General features: G+C 42.0%; 1 protein-coding gene across 3 annotated transcripts in view; it reads right to left on the bottom strand.

Moving 5' to 3' along the window:
* Window positions 1–928: 928 nt before the first annotated feature.
* Window positions 929–24365, bottom strand: part of Chi3l2 (chitinase 3-like 2) — a 24998-nt gene continuing 1561 nt past the window's right edge. The window contains exons 2-12 of one of the 3 annotated variants that reach the window (XM_013024645.1): window positions 12607–12721; window positions 11701–11730; window positions 10836–11037; window positions 10482–10538; window positions 7376–7526; window positions 6521–6645; window positions 5827–5956; window positions 4265–4447; window positions 3553–3669; window positions 2218–2422; window positions 929–1103 (exon numbers count right to left, since the gene is read on the bottom strand). In XM_013024645.1, the coding sequence (XP_012880099.1) occupies window positions 2264–2422; window positions 3553–3669; window positions 4265–4447; window positions 5827–5956; window positions 6521–6645; window positions 7376–7526; window positions 10482–10538; window positions 10836–11037; window positions 11701–11730; window positions 12607–12631 (1179 nt within the window). In that variant the 5' untranslated portion in view covers window positions 12632–12721 and the 3' untranslated portion in view covers window positions 929–1103; window positions 2218–2263. The remainder of the gene's footprint in view (window positions 1104–2217; window positions 2423–3552; window positions 3670–4264; window positions 4448–5826; window positions 5957–6520; window positions 6646–7375; window positions 7527–10481; window positions 10539–10835; window positions 11038–11700; window positions 11731–12606; window positions 12722–24365) is intronic. The other 2 variants (XM_013024644.1, XM_013024646.1) reach the window with 2 other exon arrangements.

The following is a 24365-nucleotide window of genomic DNA, read 5'->3' as shown; positions in this document are numbered from 1 at the left end:
TGGAAAGAAGAGAACTGGAGAGAGCCGGGCACCAGTGGCTCACGCCTGTAATCCTAGCTACTAAGGAGGCTGAGATCTGAGGATCATGGTTCAAAGCCAGCCCGGGCAGGAAAGTCTGTGAGACTCTTATCTCCAATAAACCACTAGGAAACCGGAAGTGGCACTGTGCCTCAAGTGGTAGAGTGCTCGCCTTGAGCTGAAGAGCGCAGGGATAGCGCCCAAGCCCAGAGTTCAGGCCCCACGACCGGACCCCCCCCAAAAAAGAGAGAGAGAACTGGAGAGAACTGGAAGTATGGTTCAAGTGGTAGAATTTGAATCTTGGGCAAAGAATGCAAGTAAAAGCATGAAGTCCTGAGTTTAACCCCAAAACTGGCAAAAATAAAATAAAATTGTACCTTTTGCCAGGCCCCAGTGTCTCATGCCTGTAAAATTGGTTATTCTGGAGGCTGAGGTCTGAGAATATGAGGTTCAAAACCAGCCAAGGCAAACAAGTCCATAAGACTCTTAACTCCAATTAACCAGCAAAAAGTCAGAAATGGAGGTATGGCTCAATAGCAAGAATGCCAGTCTTGATTGAAAAGCTAAGCAAGAGTACAAGGCCCTGAGCTACAGCCCCAGTATCAGCACAAAAACAAAAAAGGACTGGGGGCAGGAAACCACACTGAAGTCACATTCTGTTAGAGAATCCCTTGGAGTTTGAGAATTTTGAACTCAAATTTAATTCTCTAGATTGTTATAGTCTGTTTGTTCATTTAAAGACATAAGTTGTATTTTAATAGTATGCTCTCTGTAGCATTTAATCATATGATAGAGAGTTTTCCATCTATATATTAGTCCTAGGCCCCACAAGAAGTAGGGATAAGACAGATCGATGGACAGCATCAAAAACTATACAAATGAGGCCACATTTATTGGAGTAAACGACTTTTTAATTTTGTTTAGTTGTGCTGTAAAAACAAACACAAATCAACAACTGCAAGGACAATGTCTGAGGATGTTTGGAAGCAAGGTGTGGAGGCCAGCTTGCCAAGGGGACTCTTGCCAAGGGAACTTATGTGGAGCAGCAGGCAGCAAGATCGCATCGGTTCAGCTTTAAGTTCAGCCTAGAATGGAAAGAAGATTTCAAAGTCCAATTCAGTAAATGGAAGCCAAGCTACTAATAGCTAGAAGGTTCCTGCCCATTGTCTAACCAGGATTTTCTTTTCTTTTTTTTAGGTCTGCAACTAGGACTTGAACTTAGTACCTGACACTTTTGCTTATTGGCTAGCCCTCTATCCACTGAGCCATGACTCCAACTCCTATCCAGGATTTTCTAAGCTGTTCTAGATGTTTCTTCTAGGATAATAGTGTTGGCCCTCCTCACTTGTCAGTTGGTGGTGTGCCCCAGGCCCTTGATCCTCACCCTCTTTCCCTGGAACCAATGGATCTCTCCAGGGCTGGGTGGTTAGCAACAGCTTTCACCTGTCAACAGGACATAGAATTCATCTAGGGAGCCTGGGGCCTAGGGATGAAGTAGCAGGGGCCATTGGCCTTCAAGGTAACAGGTAGAATCCAGCAAAAGCATGTTGATAATGAGACCCCACCCCAACTGTCTTAAGTAGGCAGGATCATCTGGGGGTGGGAGGAGAGCACATTGGGAAATAAGGGAATGACTGATAATAAATTTCTCAGCAGTCCGAAAACTGTCAGAGGTTTTTATAACTAATAATAATTGTGGGGTCAGTATTTAACACTACCATGTGTGCAAAGTAAACCTACCCTGATTACTAAGTAGTAGTCCAACTTATTATTAGAACCTCTGGACAGAGGTGGCCTCACCTGTAAGAATGCATAGCACCCAGGCACTGTGGCTCACACCTATAATCCTCAGGAGGCTGAGACCTGAGAATTGTGGTTTGAAGCCAGTCCCTGAGGGCAGATAAGCCCTCTCATCTCAAATGAACCAGCAAAAGGCCACAAGAGGAGGTGCAGCTCAAGTGGTAGAGTGCCAGCTTTGAGCAAAAGAGCAAGCAAGAGTCAAAGGCACTGAGTTCAGATCTCAATACTGGTTAGGAGGGGACGGAGAAAAGGAGGGGAGAGGGAGGGAGGGAGAGCACACAACAGACTCAAAGAAATATGAGAAAAGATCCATCCAGATCTGTAAATATGATTCCCTCCCCCTCCTTTCCCTTATCTCCTGTGCTCTATTCTGTCCAGCAATCTACCCAGCCCCAGTACCTGCCTCAAACTGTTTTGTTACCTTCATAGGTTTCCACACTTGATCTTAGCCAAAAGGCTGAGAAGCGATGAGGTTTCCAAGGCTTTTCTTGACAGCTTGAACAAGGGGATAGGGGCCCTGGCGGCAGGATTTTCCTGTGAAGTCATCCAGGTCAACAGACCAGATCATGGCTCCTCCAAGGTTTAAATTCTTTAGAAACTCAACCTGTGGGATGCAAGAGAGGGACGTGCAGAGATTCGAAGAGGCCTTTAAATGCCCATGACCAGGTCCACTTCAGATGAGAATTTGAGCTCAGAACACAGGCACAGACTTTCTGGTTTCATGAAATTGGAGAGTCCCTGAAGGAAAGGTGACTCAAGAGGAGGAAGAGAAGAGTACTCACTACCAGAGAGTCCCCACTCTTCTCTGGCCACATTGTGTCTACACCCCAGGCCCAGCATTCACAGAGGCTATGAATGCTCTCTAGATAAGGGTAGAAATCAAGCTCTTGGCAAGAGAAATGTCCTAGAGTTGTCTATTACACTCTTGCATCTTCCCACTGGCCCTGAGGACTGGTAGGCTCTCATCTGGGCCCTTGTGGACAGGTAATCCATGAGATAGACTGAGGGGCTTCTGTGAGTCAACAAGTTACATAACCAACTATTCTCTGTAGGTACTAATGTCTCCCTGCCCTCATACCTTACTTCTCTCCTCACTTTTCCACTTATTCTCAATTCTGTGTATGGGGTAAGGGGTATGGGAAGATGTACTTCACTCCTCCTTCTGTTTTTTTTTGAGTTATATAGTTAGTTCTTATTTTCCTAGTTTCTTAAAGTGGAAGGTTATCAACTTTTTTTTGGGGGGTGGCCGTGGGGCTTGAACTCTGGGCCTGGGCGCTGTCCCTCAGCTCTTCAGCTCAAGGCGAACACTCTACCACTTGAGCTACAGCACCACTTCCAAGGGAAGATGTACTTGTACCAGGGCTTAAGCTCAAGTACTCTTCCACTGGTGCACTACCTCCACTTCCAGTTGCTTTTTTTTCCTGGTTGATTGGAGATTAGAATTGGGACAGAAATAAGTCTTCCCCAGACCGGCTTTGAAGTGGGATCCTCAGATCTCAGTCTCCAAAGTAGCTGGGAATATAAGCATGAGCCACCTGACATCCAGCTTACTCCTAATACTTTTATGTATCCTTTCCACCTCTCCCTCCTGTATTACAGGTGCTCACAAGTGTGGCTTAGAATCACTATCAGATATGGGCTGCTAGGACACAGGAATCAATCCTAGATTCTAAGACCTCAAAAACATGACATTTGACCACATCTGTACATCCCCTGTTCCCCCCTCTTGCCTACCTTAGTCTTCATACTTTCCACATCATCGTAACCCACCCACTGGTTCCCCTTGACTGCATAGGGGACCTGCTGATCCTGAAGCCTGGTGATCTTGGCTCCTTGCAGGAACTGGCAGATCTGGGGGGCGGGGGTGGCGAGAGAGATTAAGAAGGTCAGTAATGGGCTCTTTTTGGAACATAATGAGGAAGACAGAGAAGATTAGTTAGTGAAGCCTTGGGGAAATGACCCAATTCATTGTACAGAATGGATGGTCCAAGGTGATGATTCACCTTCCAGTTTCAGCTCGTGTGTGTGTGTGTGTGTGTGTGTGTGTGTGTGTGTGTGTGTCTTGGGGCTTGAACTTAGGGCTTGAATGGTATCCCTGAAATTTTGTACTCAAGCCTAATGTTCTACCACTTGAGCCACATCCCCACTTTTGGCATTTTGGTAAATTAGAAATAAGAATCTCACAGAATTTCCTTCCCCAGCTGACTTCGAACCATGATCCTCAGATCTCAGGCTTCTGATTATCTAGGATCACAGGTGTGAACCACAAGTACTCGGCTCAGCTTATTTTTCAAAGTCAGAGTTAAAGCTCCTCTTAGATGTCCCATTAGTCCTGTGTAGTTCCTTCTCCACCGTTTAACATGCATTTCTCTTTACTGTCAGACTAGAGCTAGCCCTCCTTCCCAGACATGACAGGCAGATGAGGCCACATGGAAATTTCAGCTACCTCATAATAAGCCAGGATGCCTGAAGACTTGGTGAAGGGACCAGCAGTTCCAGGACCAGAGGCACGGGCCCCCAGGTCAGTGTTCGCAGATGCCAGTGTGAAGGAGTGTCCATACATGGGGATTCCCATGATCACCTTTTCTGCAGGCATTCCCTTATGTATCCAGTACCCCACAGCATACTCCTAGAAAGAGATGGAAGATGGTGGTCCAGGATGTGTAGGGTAGGGGAAGATGTCAGGTTTTGCTTAGCTTCCATCCCAAACTTCACATAGGTGACTTTGTGATGGCGTTTTCTACATCCAAGTGTAGATAGCCCCACGAGCACCAGAATATTTATTGTAATTATTATTTCTGTACAGCCAAACTCACAGTGTGTGTTTGTGCCAGTAATGGGACTTGAACTCAGGGCTTTGGCTTTTTCATTCAAGGCTGGTGCCATATCACTTGAATCATACCTCCACTTATTTTCTGGCTAGTTGGAGATAAAGAGTCTCATGAATTTATCTGTTTGGAATGGCTTTGACCCACAATCCTCAAATTTTAGCCACCTAACTAAGTAGGATTATAGATGTGAGCCTTCAGTACCCAGCTCTGGAAGATCAACTCAAAGAAGAAATATGTCTGGGTACCAGTGACTCACACCTGTAATCAGGAGGCTGAGATATGAGGATCGTGGTTCAAAGCCAACCCAGGCAGGAAAGTCCACGAGACTCTTATCTCCAGTAAACCACTCAGAAAACTGGAAATGGCACTGTAGGTCAAGTGGTAGAGTACTTGCCTTGAGCTGAATAGCTCAGGGACAACACCCAGGCCCAGAATTCAAACCCCATGACCAACAAAAAAGAAGAAGAAGAGGAGGAGGAGAAGGAAGAGGAGGAAGAGAAAAGAAGAAGAGGAGGAGGAGGAGGAGGAGGAGGAGGAAGAAGAAGAAGAAGAAGAAGAAGAAGAAGAAGAAGAAGAAGAAGAAGAAGAAAAGAAGAAGAAGAAGAAAAGAGGAAGAAGAGGAGGAAGAGGAAGAAGAAAAAGAAGAAGAAGAAGAAGAAGAAAGAGGAGGAAGAGGAAGAGGAGGAGGAGGAGAGGAAGAGGAAGAAGAAGAAGAAGAGGAGGAGGAGGAGGAGGAGGAAGAGGAAGAAGAAGAAGAAGAGGAGGAGGAGGAGGAGGAGGAGGAAGAAGAAGAAGAAGAAGAAGAAGAAGAAGAAGAAGAAGAAGAAGAAGAAGAAGAAGAAGAAGAAGAAGAAGAAGAAGAAGAAGAAGAAGAAATATGGAGGGACACAGGAGTGCAGATTCTAATTATCTGTGTAGGTATTAAGAAATATTTGGAGAAGTTTGGGGTGGTGACATGTTGGACAAGGTATTAAGCTTAGAGTCAATAACTAAATCTTCTGACATTTTTCAGGTGATATGTTATTGCTCTGTGAGCAAAGCATTTCCACTGTATTCTCTGGCTGCTAGGATTACCTGAGATTCTACTGGGCACATTGTTGTTCCTTGGTTCAAGACAGAAGTAGTTCTTGATGCTGGGTTCTCCTCAGCCCCTCCCAATAGCCACTGTGCCACTTACCACATTATAGTAAGAGCCTGACCCTCTGTCCAGCTTCCCCTTTCTTAGAGGGCTATTGTGTCCAGTGATGAGGGGCTTTTCCCAAGGTCCATGGAAGTCAAAAGACAGGAGATTGATGAAATCCACATCTCTAAAATGTCAAAAACCGAGAAAGGCTGAATGATATAGGGTTTGGTCAGTGACCCTTCTTCTTTGCTTCCTCCTGCCATGCTGGTATATCATTTGTGTTACCATGTCCTCTTCCATTTGGGGCTTGACAGTCTCCATCCTAGGCCCTCCGTATGTATCTCTAGCCCTCAGCTGCATCAACAGAACACCCACTACCCAAAACTGAACTCTACTCTGCCCTTCACAAAGAAAAGAGAACTCTCCTGGGGGCTCCCACCGGTTTCTCTGGACTAGATGATGTTGTGGTTCCCTGCCCAGACCTAAACTCCACCCCACCCAGGCACCATCTTCAGCGATCAGTGGTGCACTAGATTACCTCACATCTCTAGTCTCCTGACTGTCTAGTCTCCCGAACAAAGACAGGCACCATTCCTCCCTCTCCTGAGAGAGAATTGGCCTTGTCAGCCCTGCTGGCAATAAAGTCCGTTCTACGCAACATGTGGTCTTCTGGGATGGGTGCTTTCATTTTAATTTGCATAGATCAAAATTGAAGGAAAGACTTGGAAAGACCTCTTGAAGTACTCACTCTGCCAGTTTCTGGATCTGATAGCTATTATCAATCACCTGCCTTCCAGCAGACACGCCAGCAGTCAAGAGAAGCCTTGTTTTGGTGGATTTCACAGAGTCATTCTGAAAGGCTTCTGCTAACTCCTACCAAACAATAAAACAAGATGTCAGATCCTTCCTTCCATAATTCAACACTAAGCTTCTAACCTGGAAGCATGAAGTTTCTAGAGCCACATCTGATGAGAGAGATTGACTTGTTCCTCCCTGTCCCACAAGAGGATGTGTTGTGCCTATATCTGTTGAGGATAGCTCCATGTTAAACAGAGGACTCCAGCCTCACTGCACCTAGGATGGAACTACTTGGGTTTCTTTCTGCTAGATTTTCTGATCTATCTGATCTATCTTCTAAGAAGCTATCTAAAAACTCGGGATAGTCTATGGCCCATGTTCTCTTATGTGGACATTGCTCTATTTTGGAGTTCTGCTTACTGGGTCAGGGGGCCCTGTCATTTGGTGCTGTTTGTTCTCTAAACTAGAAACAGGAACTTCTTCACCAACAGTAGGAAGTTCTAAAAGGCAAGAGCTTTGTCTTCTAAGCAGTCCCAATCTCTTCCATTTTCCCTCCCAATGAGCCATTAAAAGCTATGCATATTAGAAGTTGTGAGGCTGGACACAGGCGGCTCATGCCTGTGATCCTAACTACTCAAGAGGCTGAGATCTGAGGATCCTGGTTCAAAGCCAGCCTGGGCAGGAAAATCTGTTAGACTACACACACACACACACACACACACACACACACACACACACTACACACACACACACACACACACACACACACACACACACTGTGAGTGTCCCGTGGAGTCTGGCTTACATGAATCAGCCCAGTGAATTGAGCGTTGTCTTTCCTATCTGGATAGATCCAGCTTATATCTAATCCATCAAAATTGTGGTTCCTCAGAAACGGGATTACAGAGTTAATAAATTCCAAGCGTGATGTAGAAGAATCAACCATGGGGTGGAACCTGGGTAAAATCAATACAGATGTTTTAATGAAAGAATAAGCCATAGTCTGAGTACAACTTTTTTTTTTACTGAAATCCCAAAGCAGTTTTCCTTTCCAAAAAAATATGGGGAAGAACAATGGAAAAAGTTACATTGGCCAAGAAGCACTGTACTCGTAGTCTAATTTATGAAATTGTAACCTCTTTGTACAACTACTGAATAAAAAAATCACTCACTCTTTGTCTATATCAATCTCTTCTCTTATGGAAGTGATGAGGAGAAATATTGTTAAGTCAGATCAGGTCAGATAGAGGAGGACTGGTTCTCTGCTGGGGAATGGAGCTGCCTTTGACAAAGACTATCTCCTTGACCAAACCATTAGAGAGGTACATCAGAGCCTTCTTCTCAACTAGACCTTGGCCTTGGGCTTCTGGGTCCATTTTTTCAGAATCTAGTTCTAGTAAGAATTCTGCCAGGTGCCAGTGGGCTTATGCCTATAATCCTAGTTAATTGGGAGGCTGAGATCTGAGGATCATGGTTCAAAGCCAGCCCACACAGGAAAGTTTCTGAGACTCTTATCTCCAATTAATCACAGAAGAAGCCAGAAGGGGCACTGTGGCTCAACTGGTAGAGTGTTAGCCTTAAGTGAAAAAACTAAGCAAGAGTAAGAGGCCCTGAGAGCAGAGTCTTGAATTAATTTTGTTCTAGTCAATAGTATATTCAGATTTTTGTATGATCTTAGCTTCTGAGTGAATGAGACAACAGTAAATTAGATTGACAGAAACTTATGGTAGAAATCAGTTCTTATCTTTTTGCTTGCATTCAAAGTGGTTATAATGTCTGGAAAGACACCTCCAAGTTTAGGAAAGATGAACATATAATAGAAATTGATGAGCAGGGGCCCAGTGGCTCAGGTTTGTAAAACTAGCTATTCAGGAGGCTAAGAATTGAAGAATCACAAAGCCAGTCCCAGCATACAAATACAAGAGACTCTTATCTCTAATTAACCAACAAAAAGCTGGAAGTGGGGGGTGTGGCTTCAGCCATACTGGCAGAGTACCAATTCTGAGTGAGCAAGGGCATAAGGTCCTGAATTCTAGCCCTAATTCTAGCACAAAAAGAGAGAGAAAGAAAAAAAGTAGATGTGTTTGCTCCTCAGAGGCAATATATTTAACATATATTTAACAAAATACATATATTTAACAAAATCTGGCACTTAACCTAATAATCATAAGAATATTGATATAATAGTGATTATTAGCTCTTTATTGCATATGGGCACTACCCAATTGCTTGCATTGGCCACCCTCACATCAGTCTGAAGTAGAGTTAGTATAGTTACAAAAACCCTTGAGACTTATAGCTGTTGAAGAACTTATCTGAAACTATGCATCTTAAACGCAATTTGAATTTGGTTAAGGAGAATTGAAACCATCATCATTTAACCCCAGTATCCTACTTAGCACCACCACACCAGTACCTAATAAGCACTGGATAAATCATTTATTGGATGAATGAATGCATATAAGAATGAATGAGAACATTTCTAACTGAATCAGAATTTAAGCAATTAGGTAAAAAGAGAATTGTAGAAAAGCAGATGCCTTGGAACCCCATTCATAATTGAAGGATAATTATGGTCAAGTTAATTAATTTAGGCAGCTTATTCTATATATAGAAGTCTATAAATCTAACATCTACTTTTTTCCCCCTCTAGTACTGGGTCTTCTACTCAGGGCCTTGTGTTCTTGATCAGCTCTCTTACTCATGGCTGGTGCCACTTGACCTCCAGATTGGCATTTTGCTGGTTAATTGGAGATGGAGTCCCACAGACTTTTTTGCCTATCAGAAACTTCCCTAAACAAAGCAACAAAGTCACTGAGGCAACTGAGATCTCCTTACCCAGATCTCAGCCTTCTAAGTAGAATTACAGGTGCAAGCTACTGACCCTGGCTTGACTGCCACTTTTTTTTTCTGCCTCGTCTAGAACTGAAGAATGACAGGCCGCAGGAGGAAGTTGTACCATCAAATTTCCTTAGCAACTGAAACTCTACTGGCTCAGTTTAAGACATTCAGACTTAAAAAATGCTAGCACTTGGCAAGGAAAACCAAGGGGAATATAAATGAAACAAGGACACTGTTGGAGATGCTGTTGGGGAGGGGGCAGAGAGTGTGAGAGAGGGGATGGAATTGATTGGAATACAGTGTAAACATGTATGGAGACAAATTCCACCTCCAGGAATAATATAAGCTAACATAAAAAAATAAAATTGAAAAAATAGCCAATATTTTAACAAATCAACGCTTAAGAAATTCAAAAGCAATTTAACTGTCATTGACAAGTGAAAAAAGGGATCTTATCCTTTCATAGTTGTACTTCTTTAACTCTTGCTATAAATAAATGGAATATCACTGTTATGTGACTAGAAAATATGATTTACTATACTGTATTATTTGAAACATTAACTTTTTTGTTTTAAAGCAAAGCAGACTATTTCCTCTGCCTGCTTGATCTCACAGCCTCTAGCTTCGTGGCCCTGACCCAGGGCACTGTGTAGCACCACAGCTGTGGGTCAGGATTGGGTTTTTGAGTGGAAATAACCACTGAACCTACTCCATAGTATAAAATCCCAGTGATTAAAAAGTTGCATTTCCCAATAAACCCATGTCTCTATAATCCACATATGAAATATGTAAAAACCCATTGCATAAATAATTGAGTTATTGACTATAGCTCATGCTCCAGTTTACTCAGGCATCAAGTATGTGGGTTCAAAGTTCCAAAACACATAAAACCTAGCGCTCTGACATTATTTGTGACAAAATCCTGGTCCATTTTGCCACCTGAGAACCTCCCCACCTCCCCCTCGCCCCCCACCACAATGCCTAGTTCATGGTCTCTGGAACAAGAAAGAAAAGTTACAATGCTTATCAGAAATTAAAAGAATAAGCAAAATAAAAGATTGTGATCTTACCCTTTGGAGCCAAACAGGTATCCTCCAATGGACAAGAGAATTTTCAGGTTGGGATTCCTAGAGTAGAAAAATAAACTTTGTTTCTTTTCTGTTCCCAAAGAAACTTTTGCCTATAAGGTAGAATTTCTGATGTGAAAGATCTAGACAAACGACCTGGTTGCTCAGTTATGGCTTCGACGCAAGGAAGGAAGGAAGGAAGGAAGGAAGGAAGGATTGAAAAGAACAGATAAGATCTGAATTATAGAAAAAGAAATACAGATGAATGAATGCATAAAGGAATGAGACAGCTTATGAGCGGTTTGATATGTACTTGCCCCAAACATGCCTGGCAAGTTCCCACACCATTCTACTGACTTGGTTTTGAGATTGTTGATGGTCTGATAAAGCATTGCAGCATTCTTGTCATTGACGATGACCTTATGGTTACTGATGCCGGCAAAGGCGTAGATGAGATGAGAGCAGAGGAAAGGGTCAATATCCTCATAGGTGAATTTTCCTGGTTCCTGTCTTTCATGGGACCAGTTGGTAAAATAGCAAACAAGTTTGTAGGCCGATCCTGGAATAGAGTATAGCCAATTATATTTTAGTTCTATTGCCTTAGAATCCAAAAAACTACACTAAAAGATGCTCCCCCAAGATAGCAATTGAATTTTTCGCTAATTCAACCAGAGCCTTTGAGTCATCCTAATGGGCCCGCTGGCTTTTGTGTACCCAGGCTGTGGTTAAGAATTACATTAAAGGACAGACATATCACCAGTATATAAAATGCCCACCAAGCACTGAGATTCAATATATGCATAGATAAAGGACACAAGTAAATAAACATGATATATGTATAGCACTGAGATTAAATTTATGCATAGATGAACAAATGACATAGGTAAATAAATGTGTGTGTATATTGTATACATGTGTCCTAGTTTCAACCTCAGTATTGGCACAGAAGAGAAGAGGAGAGGAGAGGAAAAGAGAGGAGAAGAGAGGAGAGAAGATTGTTTAAGAGAGGGAGAGGAAAAGAGAGGGAGGGAGAAGGGGAGAAAGAGAGGGAGGAGAGAGAGAAGGATAAACACATAAATACACAAAACAAGATCTCAGAATCATAAATACATTAGTGTCTGAATGTGAGAAAGTAATCAATAGGAAAATGGACCCGAGACAGAAACATCAGAATTTTAGGCACCAACCCCAGAACACTTACACAGTAATTACACCTACTTACCTCCCTGGAGGAGCATCAAGGTCACTAGACCTGTAATGGATGGAAAGAGAAAACCTGTTGAGCCAAACCAGGTTCATTTTCCCCAGATGATGGCAGCGAGAGCATGAGTGTATCAACATTCAACATGTGGCCACACTTCTGGGTTCTCTAGTCTCCATAGGGATTTGAAGTCCCCAGTAATGGAGTGTCTTGATCGCTGTAAGTCCTAGGCAGAATCATTTTCCAAAGCAGGAATTCATTTGCTCATTCATTGATTAGCAACGTTTCATTGAATCACCTGCTCTCTACCAAAAGGTCTTCAGGATAGTGAGGAAGCTAAAATGAATTTGATACTTTCCCTGAACTCAGTGAGCCCATAGTCTAGTACAGTGTTACATTGTGGGCAGGATCACTGTGTAACTAGATTGTCCTTGGGGCCCTTTGAAAAGAACAAAGGATCATTATTCATCCTTTCCCTGGGATGATGCAGGACCAGCACTGCCACAAGTTGAAATGAAACTTACCCTATGGAAAAGGTACTCACTTGTAAAGCAAGGTAAAGTTAACAAAGGGCATGAATGAGTGTGGGAAATCTCAGCCTCCTGAGGAGCTAGGATTACAGGCGTGAGTCACCAGCCCCCAGCAATTGTCCCCTAAAGGTAACTTTCAGCTCAAAACACCTACTAGAATATTTTCACCTTCTCTCCTTATGGTCTCAATGCCATTATTATCACAAACTTCTACATTTGTTATTAGTTCCACCGCTGTTAAAACACCTGGCTTAACTTGATATTTCTGACACTGAGCTGAACAGAGAAACAGAAGACAGAAGTGCCAGGCAAGGAGCCACGTCACTTCTTCCAGAGGCCTGTATCACTCCTTCTCCCTTCACTAACTGCCCTGTGGAATTATCAGTACCTTACTCACCTGCCCAGAGAAACCTCTGATCCATGGTAGTGGCTCTGATAGTTTGGGCAAGCTTGTGCTGAGATGCAGGCACCTGCTCTCCCCTTTTTATTCTGAGGTATCAATAGTCTAGTTACTGGAAGGAAAGAAGCAATACGAAATCCAGGAGATTCCAAGAACTTGCCCTGACAAGTCTACCTTGTGAAATTTCCAAGCAGTGAGCCCAACTTAAGCAACACCACCATTTTCTGTTAGGAAAGAGTGACTATAAATAGAACCTCTGATGGGACTTTCTCATCTAGTCTCAACTTAAAGGAATTTGTCCTTGGAAAGAGAAGGGGACACTTTGTCTCCTCCTCTCTGTATTGCCCTTCGCTTCCTAGTCCCCCTTCTCCATCCAGAGTCTTTTTCCTCATCTAAATCTGCATACATGTCACCACTGATCTGCTTGGTTTTGGTTAATTAAACCGTACTTGCCAGGTATCCATGACTCATACCTGTAATCCTAGCTATTCAGCAGGCTGAGATCTGAGGGTCAGGGTTGGTAGCCAGCTTGGGTAGAAAAGCTCATGAGACTCTTATCTCCAATTAAGTACCAAAAAGCCAGAAGTAGAACTGTGGCACACGTAGTAGAGCACTAACCTTGAGCAAAACAGGTCAGGGACAGCAATCCAGGCCCTGAGTCCAAGTATCCATACCAGCACAAAAGAACATTAGACTTCCATCTCAGCTGGTTCCACCAGAAGCTCTGTTTCTCAGGGCACCCCCAAATAATACTGCAGGGGTGGCCTTGGCTCCTTCTCCCCTAGCTGAGTATAGCTGTCTCCTCTATTCATACCATAATCTAGTTACTTTCTCATCTCCACATTGTATTATAATATATTGATGCACAAGTCTGTCAACCCAACTTGATTGTGCAGTTCTAAGTACAAGAACTTGTATGAAACAAAATAAAACACTTAACGTGTTAATTGTGGATCCCCTATTAATTTGTGAGAACAGAATTGTGCCACAGATTCAAAGATCAGATCCTCACAGCGGAGCATATGTGGGCCCTCACCTATCTCTCCGGTCTCTATGGAACCTTTTTGCTCTCTTTCTCTATCATTGTGTCTCTTGTCTTTTCTGTCTCTGTCCTCACGCTAACATTCGTTCCAAGAACCTTCTTGCATCCTGTGAACTTCAGGCATGTCATTTCCCAATTATGAGGTATGAGCCACATAAGAAGGAAAAATAGCTGAGATTTATTTTTCAATAATTGTATTGTTATTATTATTTATTGTTGTACAGAGGGGTTGCCATTTCTTAAGTCAGGTCATGAGTACAATTCTTTTTTTACAATGTTACTACATATGGCGTCACCCCTTCCTTCACCTTCCCCCAGTTTCTCCCTTCCATCCCTGCCCACGAGTTACATAGTTCATTTTCTTTATAGTGTATACTTCATAGCATGATTGCATTTGTTTATCCTTTCTGCCCCCAAGAAAACCCAAAGCAGAAACAAATGCTACCACCATCACGGCCAACAATAATGACAAAATTAATTTGATAAATAGTATTTTAAATGTTCAGAGAAGTTACACATCTGTGTTCCTCCCCTAAGCATGTCCTCCTTTACTCTGACTGTGTGTGACTGTCTAGAATCGTGCACAGGACACCATTATGTCCAATATCATGTCATGTTTTAGAACTAGCTTCCACACATGAGAGAAAACATCTATCATTTGTCTCTTTGAGCTTGGATTACCTCACTTAGCATGATTTGTCCGAGGTCCATCCATTTCCCTGCAAATGATACAATAATATTATTATTTTCAATGAATGAGTAAAACACCATTGTTGTATACATAACATATTTCATCTCTCCAGTCATCTGTTGTAGGTCATCCAGGCTGTTTCCATAACTTGGATATGTGAATAGTGCAGCATTAAACAGGGATGTGCAGGTGTCTTTACCATATCCCAGCTTGTAATGATCTGGGTAGATGCTCAAGAGTGATCTGGCTGATTTGTAGGGAAGTTCCATGTGTAGTTTTTTGAGGAACCTCCAAATCACCTGCCAGAGCAGTTATACTAGTTTAGATTCACACCAACAGTGAGATAGGATTCCTTTTCCTTCGTAGCCAAGCCAGCATTTGTTGTTGTTCAAATTCTTGGTATTGGCCAATCTAACTTGGGTGAGATGGAATCCCCAAGTTGCATTTCTTTTATGGATGTTGAGCATTTCCTCATGTGTCTATTGGCCATTCTTACTTCTTCTGAGAAGTCTCTCCTAAGTTCCTTGGCCCATTTATTTACTAGTTTATTAGTTATAGAGGGGATTGTTAATTTATTGAGCTCACCCTCTTTCTACTCTTCTTCTCCCCCATTCTCCTCCACCTCTTCCTCCCTTTCTCTTCTGGTAGTAGTGAGATTTGAACTCAGGGCCTTGCACTTGCTAGATAGGCACTTTACCTCTTGAGCCATGCTTCCAAACCTTGTTTGGTTTTCCTTAGCTTGCTGTTAATCTCCAACAGGATCTCACACATTTTGTCCAGGGTTGCCTCTGGATTATGATCCTTCTAACTATGCTTACTGCATGACTAGGAATACAACTATGTGCCTTGCTGAAATAGGGTCTCACTAATGTTTTATCCAGGCTGGTCTTGAATCAGTCCTCTCAATCTAAAAAAAAAATCTCACAAGTAGCTGGAATTACATGCATCAACTATTTTGCCCAGCAAACTCCAGCTTCTTGACCTCAATGTAGTATTCTTTGTTAGTCTGAAATGGGGTCTTTCCATCTTACAGTAGATATTTCCTTCCTCTTCTTCTTCTTCTTTTTTTTTTGCCAGTCCTGGGCTTGAACTCAGGGCCTGGGCACTGTCCCTGAGCTTCTATTGCTCAAGGCTAGTGTTCTACCACTTGATCCATAACACCACTTCTGGCCTTTTCTGTGTATGTGATACTAAGGAATTGAACCCAGGGCTTCATGCAGGCTAGGCAAGCACTCTAACAGTCAGCCACATTCCCAGTCCCTCTCTTCCTTTTTTAAATTGCTAAACATTTTTATTGTCATTGTCATGGTGATGTACAAAGGGGTTACTATTTCATAAGTCAGGTAGTGAGCACATTTATTTCTGGACAATGTCATCCTTCCCTCTCTGTCCCCCAGTTTTTCCTTCTTGTCCCCGTCCACACCTTGCAAAGTTCATTTTCAACATAGTGTCTAGTGAGTACCACTGCTACATTTATTCACCCTTTGTCCCTCCACTTCTGTGCCTCCCTTACCCCTCCAAATCAGATACATGAACAACCAAGACAAAAAGAAAAGGAAAAGAAAAATCTCTTGGTTCCATTTCCTGGAATTCATTCAACAAATATAATTTTATATGCTCAGAAGCACAGAGAGATTGTGTCTTTGTCTTCCTCCCCTAAGAGTCTCTTCCCTTGGTCTCACTGTGTGTGAATGCCTACAGTCCTGTATAACATCATATCCCCAAGTATTTTAGATTTATCTTTACATATGAGAGAAAACATGCACCATGTGTTTCTCTGAATCTCTGTTTCTTGACTTGTCTCACTTAACACAATTTGTTCTAGGTCCACCCATTTCCCAGCAAGTGACATGATGCCATTCTTTCTAATGGCTATGTAAAATTCCATTGTATATAGGTGCTACATTTTTTTGATCCATGCATCTGGGCTGTTTCCATCACTTGGGTGTTGTGAATATTGCAGCAATGCACATAGATGGGCAAATGTCCCTACGGGATCCTGGCTTGTGATGTTCTGGGAAGATGCTTAGGAGTGGCATGACTGGGTTGTAGCACAGTGCTGTGTTTTGTTTTTAAGGAACCTCCAGATTGCTGTCCAGAGTGGTAGTACTGGTTTAAATTCCACCAATGGTGCAATAGGATTCCTTTTCCCCACATCCCTGCTAACATTTGTTGTTCAAATTCATGACCATGACCATTGGCCAATCTAACTGAGGTGAGATGGAATCTTAGAGCTATTGGATTTGCATTTCCTTTACGGCCAGGGATGTTGCACATTTCCTCATATGTTTCTTTGCCCTTCTTACCTTTCTTATCTTTCTTTTGAGAATACTCTCCTTAGCTCCACTGCCCATTTCATCACTGGTTTACTGGCTTTGGGAGGGGTTAATTTCTTGAGCTTGGATATTAGGCCTTTGTTAGAAGTATTTTTGTTAAAGATCTTGTCCTAGGGGCTGGGAAGGTGGCTCAGTGGTACAGTGCTCGCCTTGTGTGTATGAAGCCTTGGGTTCAGTCCTTCAACACCACATAAGCAGAAAAAGCTGGAAGTGGTGCTGTGGCTCAAGTGGTAGAGTACTAGTCTTGAGCTGAAGAGCTCAGGGACAGCACCCAGCCCAGAGTTCAGGCCCCACAACCAACAACAACAACAAAAAAAGATCTTGTCTTAGTCTGTAGGATGTCTTCCTAGCTTAGGAACTATGTCCTTTGTTGTGCAGAAACTTTTTATTTTGATGAAATCCCATTTGTCAAGTTTCTCTCCTATCTGTTGTGCCCCCTGGGACTCTTTGTAAAAAGTTTCTGCTTATGTCTGTAAGTTCTAGTGTTTTCCTGCATCCTCTTGTAATAATTTCCAAGTGTCAGGTTTAATGTTGAGGTTTTTGAGCCGCTTTGTCTTTCCCTTATAAAAAGGATAACTCAATCATTTCTCAAATGTGCTTATGAATTGAAAAATTGTTTGTATTTCTTTGTAGGTATCCATCTCAGTATTTTAACAGGTGACAATGTCCACTGACAATACACTATCAAAAATCATTAAGGATTTTATCTCCCCTTTCCTGAAAATTATGTCTCATTATATCAGTGGACGAAGTGATGTGTCTTTTCTCTTTCAGCGGTGTCCAGGTGACAGAGGGAAACCACCAATCCGATTTAGACTTTCATTTGTCAACATCAGGACCATTGTATGTAAACCTCTTTCTTAAATAAGTCTCCCTCCAAGAATAAGTTGTGGATTGTTTTTTCTTTTTCTTTGTATACTTTTTACTTTTTTATTGTTATTATACAGGTGATGTACAGAGGGGTCTCAGTTATATGTCAGGCAAAGAGTACATTTCTGTTTGGACAATGTCACCCCTTCCCTCACTCTTTTCCAGTTTTTCCCTTCTACCCCGAAGTTGTAGAATTCATTTTCAACACAGTGTCTAGTGACTACCACTGCTGCATTTGTTCACCCTTTGTTGCTCCATTTCTGTGCCCCATCCTTATTCTCCCAAAGACACATAACCAAGACAAAAAGAAAAGAAATAAAAAATAGCAATGAAGAAGAAACTTTTGTTTCCATTTCCTGGTGTTCACTTAAATAAATATTACTACTACTACTTTCTTTTCTGTTGGTTTTAGGTCTTGAACTCACAGCCTGTGTGCTGAACTTGAGCTTTTCTTTTTTTTTTTTAATAGAATTTTTTGGGTCCAGTCGTGAGGCCTGAACTCTGGGCCTGAGCGCTGTCCCTCAGCTCTTCAGCTCAAGGCTAGCGCTCTACCACTTGAGCCACAGCGCCACTTCTGGATTTTTTTTCTGCTTATCGAACCCAGGGCCTCATGCATGCAAGGCAAGCACTCTACCACTGAGCCACCTTCCCAGCCCGTCCTTGAGCTTTTCTGCTCAGAGCTAGTGCGCTATCACTTTGTGCCACAGCACCACTTCTGGTTTTCTGTTGGTTAATTGGACATAGAGTCTTAGAGACTTTCTTGTCCTTGTACCTTCCAGCTGTGATCCTCAGATCTCAGCCTCCTGAGTAGCTAGGATTACAGGCATGGACCAACTCTGCATGGCAATAAATATTACTCTATATGATCAGATACACATAGGCATTGCTCCCTTGTGTTCTTCCCCTAAGAGCATCCTCCTTTGGTCTCGCTGTGGGTTAATGCCTAGACTCTGGTATAATTTACCATTCCAGTGCCAAGTTGTGGATTGGTTCCTAAGCAAGATTTTCCCCTGCACCATTACCTATTTCAACTCAAACCTAACCTTGACATTGTTTACGATACTCATGCTCTTTCCCAGTCACAATGCAGTCACTAATATAGCCTGGCACCAGTGGTTCACTCCTATAATCCTTGCTACTAAGGAGACAGATCCGGGCGCTGGTGGCTCACGCCTGTAATCCTAGCTACTCAGGAGGCTGAGATCTGAGGATCGCGGTTCAAAGCCAGCCCGGGCAGGAGAGACTGTGAGACTCCTATCTCCAATAAACCACCAGAAAACCGGAAGTAGCGCTGTAGCTCAAGTGGTAGAGCGCTCGCCTTGAGCTGAAGAGCTGAGGGACAGCACCCAGGCCCAGAGTTCAAGCCTCACGACCGAAAAAAAAAAAAAAAAAAAAAAAAGGAGACAGATCCAAAGATCGCAGTTTAAAGCCACCCCAGGCAGGAAAATCCATGAGACTCTTTTTTTTTTCTTTTTAAAATTAAGTTTTTTTATTGTGAAAATACTGTACAAAGGGGTTACATTTACATGAGTAAGATACTGAGTACATTTCTTATCCAGCACTGTTGCCAAAATGCCCACATTCTATGTGGTTATTTTTACATTAACATATCCTGAAAGAATGCTTTCCACATGAGTAATAATATTTTAAAACAATAGTTCTTGTACAGAAATCATATCCATCTAAATCAATCCTCTTAACATAACAGCTTATTAAAAATAATTCACAATTCCTTACCATCCTTCATTTCAACAGTGATTTAGCTTTAAGCCCCAAATGAAAATCATCCAAATTCCAAATATTCAAGTTCATTCCATTAGGAAAACTAACCGAATTTTATTTGTTATAGTTAGTATATTACACTAACTTTTTCTGGGGGGAAAAAATTCTCATGAGACTCTTATCTCCAATTAATCAACAGAAAACCAGAAGTGGTGCTGTGGCTCAAGGTACTAGCCTTAAATAGAAAGTACAGGGACAGTACCCAGGCCCTGAGTTCAAGCCTTACAAATGACCAAAAAAAAGTCAGTAATGCATTTTAAACTAAAAGCTCCATTGGTAAAAAGGTAGACAACATGAATGAATGCAAGTATTAGAGCCCAAGAAGGAAGTATGGCTTTCAGTCATCCAGCATTCAAGTCCAATGAACATTTCAGGAAAATGTAAAGTATGTGATGTGCTCCTAAGGGTCTACAGAGGATGCATGTGATGTGCATCAAGGCAGAAGGATTTGTAAGTATACCTAAATATAATACTGTCAGGAATATAGGACATGCAAAATGAGGCACCTGCCTTGTCAAACAGAAAATCAATTAAACTGAATAATAAATTGAATAAATAATAATTAAATTAATGGCACGTTTACCCTATGTTGCCTGCTATATAAAACAGTAAAGCAAATAGGATCTCAATGTTATTTGATCTCAGCTTTCCAGTAATTTATGCTTTGAATGGAGAAATAACCATATAAATAGTTTTGTTTCCCTTCCAAAATGAAGATTTTTAAAGTATACTTGTACAAATGTGTGTTATAGCCAAATCCTAAAGGAGATATAAGTATAGAAAGCAAGCCTGGTGTTGGTGGCTCACGCCTGTAATCCTAGCTACTCAGGAGGCTGAAATCTGAGGATCACGGTTCAAAGCCAGCCAAGGCAGGAAAGTCCCTGAGACTCTTATCTCCAATAAATAGTCAGAAAACAGGAAGTGGCGCTGTGGCTCAAGTGGTAGACCACTAGCCTTGAGCTGAAGAGCTGAGGGACAGCACCCAGGCCCAGAGTTCAAGTCCCATGACTGTCAAAAAAAGAAGAAGGAAGAGGAGGAGGAGGAAGAGGAGGAGGAGGAAGAAGAGAATGGAAAGCAGAAAATGAAAGTACCCATTCTCTTAAAAATATAAATACATAAAAAATAAAAACACTATTGCCTTGTGATGGTTAAAATGTGTGTGTGTGTTGGGCTGGGAAGGTGGCTCAGTGGTACAGTGCTTGCCTTGTATCCATGAGGCCCTGGGTTTGATTTCTCAGCACAACATAAGCAGAAAAAGCCAGAAGTGGTGCTGTGGCTCAAAGTGGTAGAGCGCTAGCCTTGAGCTGAAGAGCTGAGGGACAGTGCCCAGGCCCAGAGTTCAGGCCCCATATCCAACAACAACAACAACAAAAAAAGTGTGTGTGAGACTTTAACTAAGTACCACTGTCCCACAATACTATGAAATTTGTGAGGTTTATGTAATCATTCAATCGTAATAAATGAATTATTTTTTTAAATAATTCATTACACTATTGCCAGGGGCAATAGTGTTGTATTTTTAAAAAATAATTCATTTATTAAGATCTGAGGATCCTGGTTTGAAGCCAGCCCAATCAGAAAAGTCTATGAAACTCTCATCTCCAACTAACAAAAATGCCAGAAGTAGAGGTGTGGCCCAACTGGTAGAGTGCCAGCATTGAGTGAAAAAGCCAAGAAAGGCCCTAAGTTCAAGCCCCAGTTCTGGCAAGAAGAAAGGGTTGTTGGGGGGGGGGCGGACGAAGGAATGAAGGAAGGGGGAGGGAGGAAGGAAGGAAAAGAAACTACTCTTAAGCCTGGTATGTAGTATTCCTAGCCCTCTTTTCTTCTCTCCTCTGTCGGCTCTCCTCCCTCCCTCCCCCCTCTCTTTCCATGCACTTTGTCTTTCCCTCACACTCAAACATTTACACTGAACCTTCCTTTCATGTAACCACAATACAGATACAGCCAGACGCACAGCTCTGTAATCCTAGGTACTCAGAAGGCTGAGACCTGAGGATTGAGTTCTGAAACCTGCCCAGGCAGAAAAATTCAAGGGATTCTTATCTCTGGTCAACCAGCAAAAAGCCAAAAGTAGAGCTCTGGTTCAAGTGATAGAATGCCAATCTTCAATCAAAAAGCTAACGGACAGCACCCAGGCCCATTCAAGCCCAGTACCAGTGTGTATGTGCACACACACACTCACACACATACAGATACACACACCAAAATACAATAAACACAAAGACAAATTTAAAACAAAACACAAATAATACAGTGTTCTCATAAGACTATGTTGCCCAGAGATGTAGCTAACTTGATTTGCCTAAGTATATGCTTTGATGTGCACACAATAACAAAATCACCTACCAATGCATTTCCCATCATTAAGTGATGCATGACAACAGATATATAATTTATATGCTTGTATGCTTGCTTTTCCCTCTTTCCCTCTGTCCCTCCTTCCCTCTCTCTCTCTTTCTTTTTCTCTCTCTTTCTTTCTATCTTTGATACTGAAGTGTGAACAACGGCTCTTGCCCTTTTTAGGGTGGTGCTCTGCCACTTGAACCATGTCTGCAGTCCTTTTTGTTTTTGTTCTTGTTGGAATAGGGTCTTGCATTTTTGCCTGGGCCAGCCTGGGCCATGATTCTCCTATTTATAATTCCTGCATAGCTGGGATGACAGGTGAGCACCACTAAGTCTAGCTATTAGAGTATTGCTAACTTTTTACATAGGATGACTTCAAATTTCAAACCTCCAACTACCCTTCCTCCAGAGTAGTTGGCTCTATATATACTTTTCAATAATCTGTCTGGTTGGATATTACAATAGTTCCTAATGTCACACACATACACACACACACAGACTCCTATGAGCTTGGTTAATTACCAGCCATTTCTATCCAATTTCTCAACACGAGCTCCAGTGTACTCTCTCTCAGTTACCTGGAGGGAATACCTATTACTCCTCCCTAATAAATGCTGATGTTATCAGCATTCTTTCTTTATTTTTATTTTTGGCTGTGGGGCTTGAGCTCAGGGCCTAGGTGCTGTCCTTAAGCTCTTTTTGCTCAATGCTAATGGTCTACCACCTTTGAGCCACAGTGCCACTTCTGGTTTATGAGTAGCTAATTGGAGATAAGATTCTCCATGGGGACTTTTGCTGCCCGGGGTTGGCTTTGAACCGTGATCCTCAGATGCCAGCCTTCTGAGTAGCTAAGATTATAGGCATGAGCCACCAGTGTCTGACAATATCATTTTTTTGAATATCTAATTTTTTATTGTTATTATAAAGTGATGTACAAAGGGGTTACAGTTACATAAGTCAGAGAAAGAGTACATTTCTTTTGTTTGTTTGTTTGTTTTTTCACTCTTGGGCCTGAACTCTGGGCCTGATCTCTGTCTCTGAGCTTCTTTTGTTCAAGACTAGAGCTCTACCACTTGAGTCATGCAGCCAGTTCCAGCTTTTTCTGAGTAGTTTATTGGGAGTAAGAGTCCCACAGACTTCCCTGAACAGGCTGGCTTCAAACCATGATCCTCGGATCTCAGCCTCCTGGGTATCTAGAATTACAGGCATGAGCCACCAGTGCCCGACTAAGCATACATTTCTTTTTGAACAATGTCACCCCTTTCTTCAATCTTTCCCAGTTGTTCCCTCTCATCCCCACGCCCATGTTGTATAATTTGTTTTCAACATAGTGTCTAGTGAGTACCACTGCTGCATCTGTTCACCTTTTGTTCAGCATTGTTTCATATTAAAAATGATGTTTGGGGCTGAGATGTTGTTCACATGACAGAGCATTTGCCTACCAAGTGCAAGGCCCAGAATCCAAACCCCAGTACTACCGAAAAATCAAAATCAAGATAAAATGATGCCTTATTTTAACTTCTTTCTTCCCTTTTCTCTCTTTTTTTCTTTCTCTCCTCTTTCTTTCTCAGATCTCCATGCTTGTTGCACAGGTGCTCATGAGTCACATTTTTGTTTTGTTGTTGTTGTTTCAGTCATGGGGCTTGAACTCTGGGCCTGGGTGCTATCCCTCAGCTCTTCAGATCAAAGTGAGTGCTCTACCACTTGAGCCATAGTTCCACTTCTGGTTTTCTGATGGTTAATTTGAGATAAGAGTCTCAGGGACTTTCCTGCCTGGGCTGGCTTTGAACTGTGATCCTTAGATCTCAGCCTCCTGAGTAACTAGGATTACAGGCTTGAGCCAGCAGTGCTCAGTTGTTTTATTGTTTTGTTTTTTTGTTTTTGTTGCCTGGGCCAGCCTCAGATCATGATCCTCCTGCCTCTGCCTCCTGAATAGCCAGGATTATAGGCATGCACCAGCATTCTTGACCACCTCGTTTTAATTTTTACTAAAATTAAAAGCAGCACAACTATTTTCATATATTCATAGTCAATATTATTTAGTCCTTTGAGTTGCTTGTTCATTTCTATTGGATTATCCATTTTTAATCTCATTATCCATTTACCTGTTTACCTATTTGCTGATTTATTTTTTTTTCACCACTTCCGGCTTTTTTTTTCCTTTTTGCTTATGTGGTGCTGAGGAATCGAACCCAGGGCCTCAGGCATGCAAGGCAAGCGCTCTACCACTGAGCCACCTTCCCAGCTTGCTGATTTATTTTTGAAACAGGATCTTGCTATGTAGGAAGAACTTCTTCTGTCTCAGCCTCCAGAATCCCAAGATTACAGGCATCACAACTGATTTATCCATTATCTTACTATTGCTTTTTAGGAGTTTTCTATGTATTATGTAAATGAATATTTTATATTTCTGTGATTTGTCCCCATTTAAAAACTTTACAATTAAGTTAGAGATAACTGTAACCCCTCAGTACATCAACTTTACAATAAAACACACACACACAAACAAATACACACACACACAAAGAAAAAAAAGAGTGAGGGGAGAGATGGGTGGGGAGGGATGGGTGAGAATGTTGAAAGGGGTGACATTAATCATGATATAGTATATTCATAAACTGCTATATTAAATGACAACTCCTTTGTACAATTACTTAAAGGTAATTTTATTTTTTTATTATTTTTTAATTTT

Source organism: Dipodomys ordii, unplaced genomic scaffold (assembly GCF_000151885.1).
Source record: "Dipodomys ordii isolate 6190 unplaced genomic scaffold, Dord_2.0 Scaffold78, whole genome shotgun sequence".
Taxonomy (NCBI): domain Eukaryota; kingdom Metazoa; phylum Chordata; class Mammalia; order Rodentia; family Heteromyidae; genus Dipodomys; species Dipodomys ordii.
The sequence above is the reverse complement of the archived record's forward strand: the minus strand, read 5'-3'. Positions and strand labels throughout refer to the sequence as shown.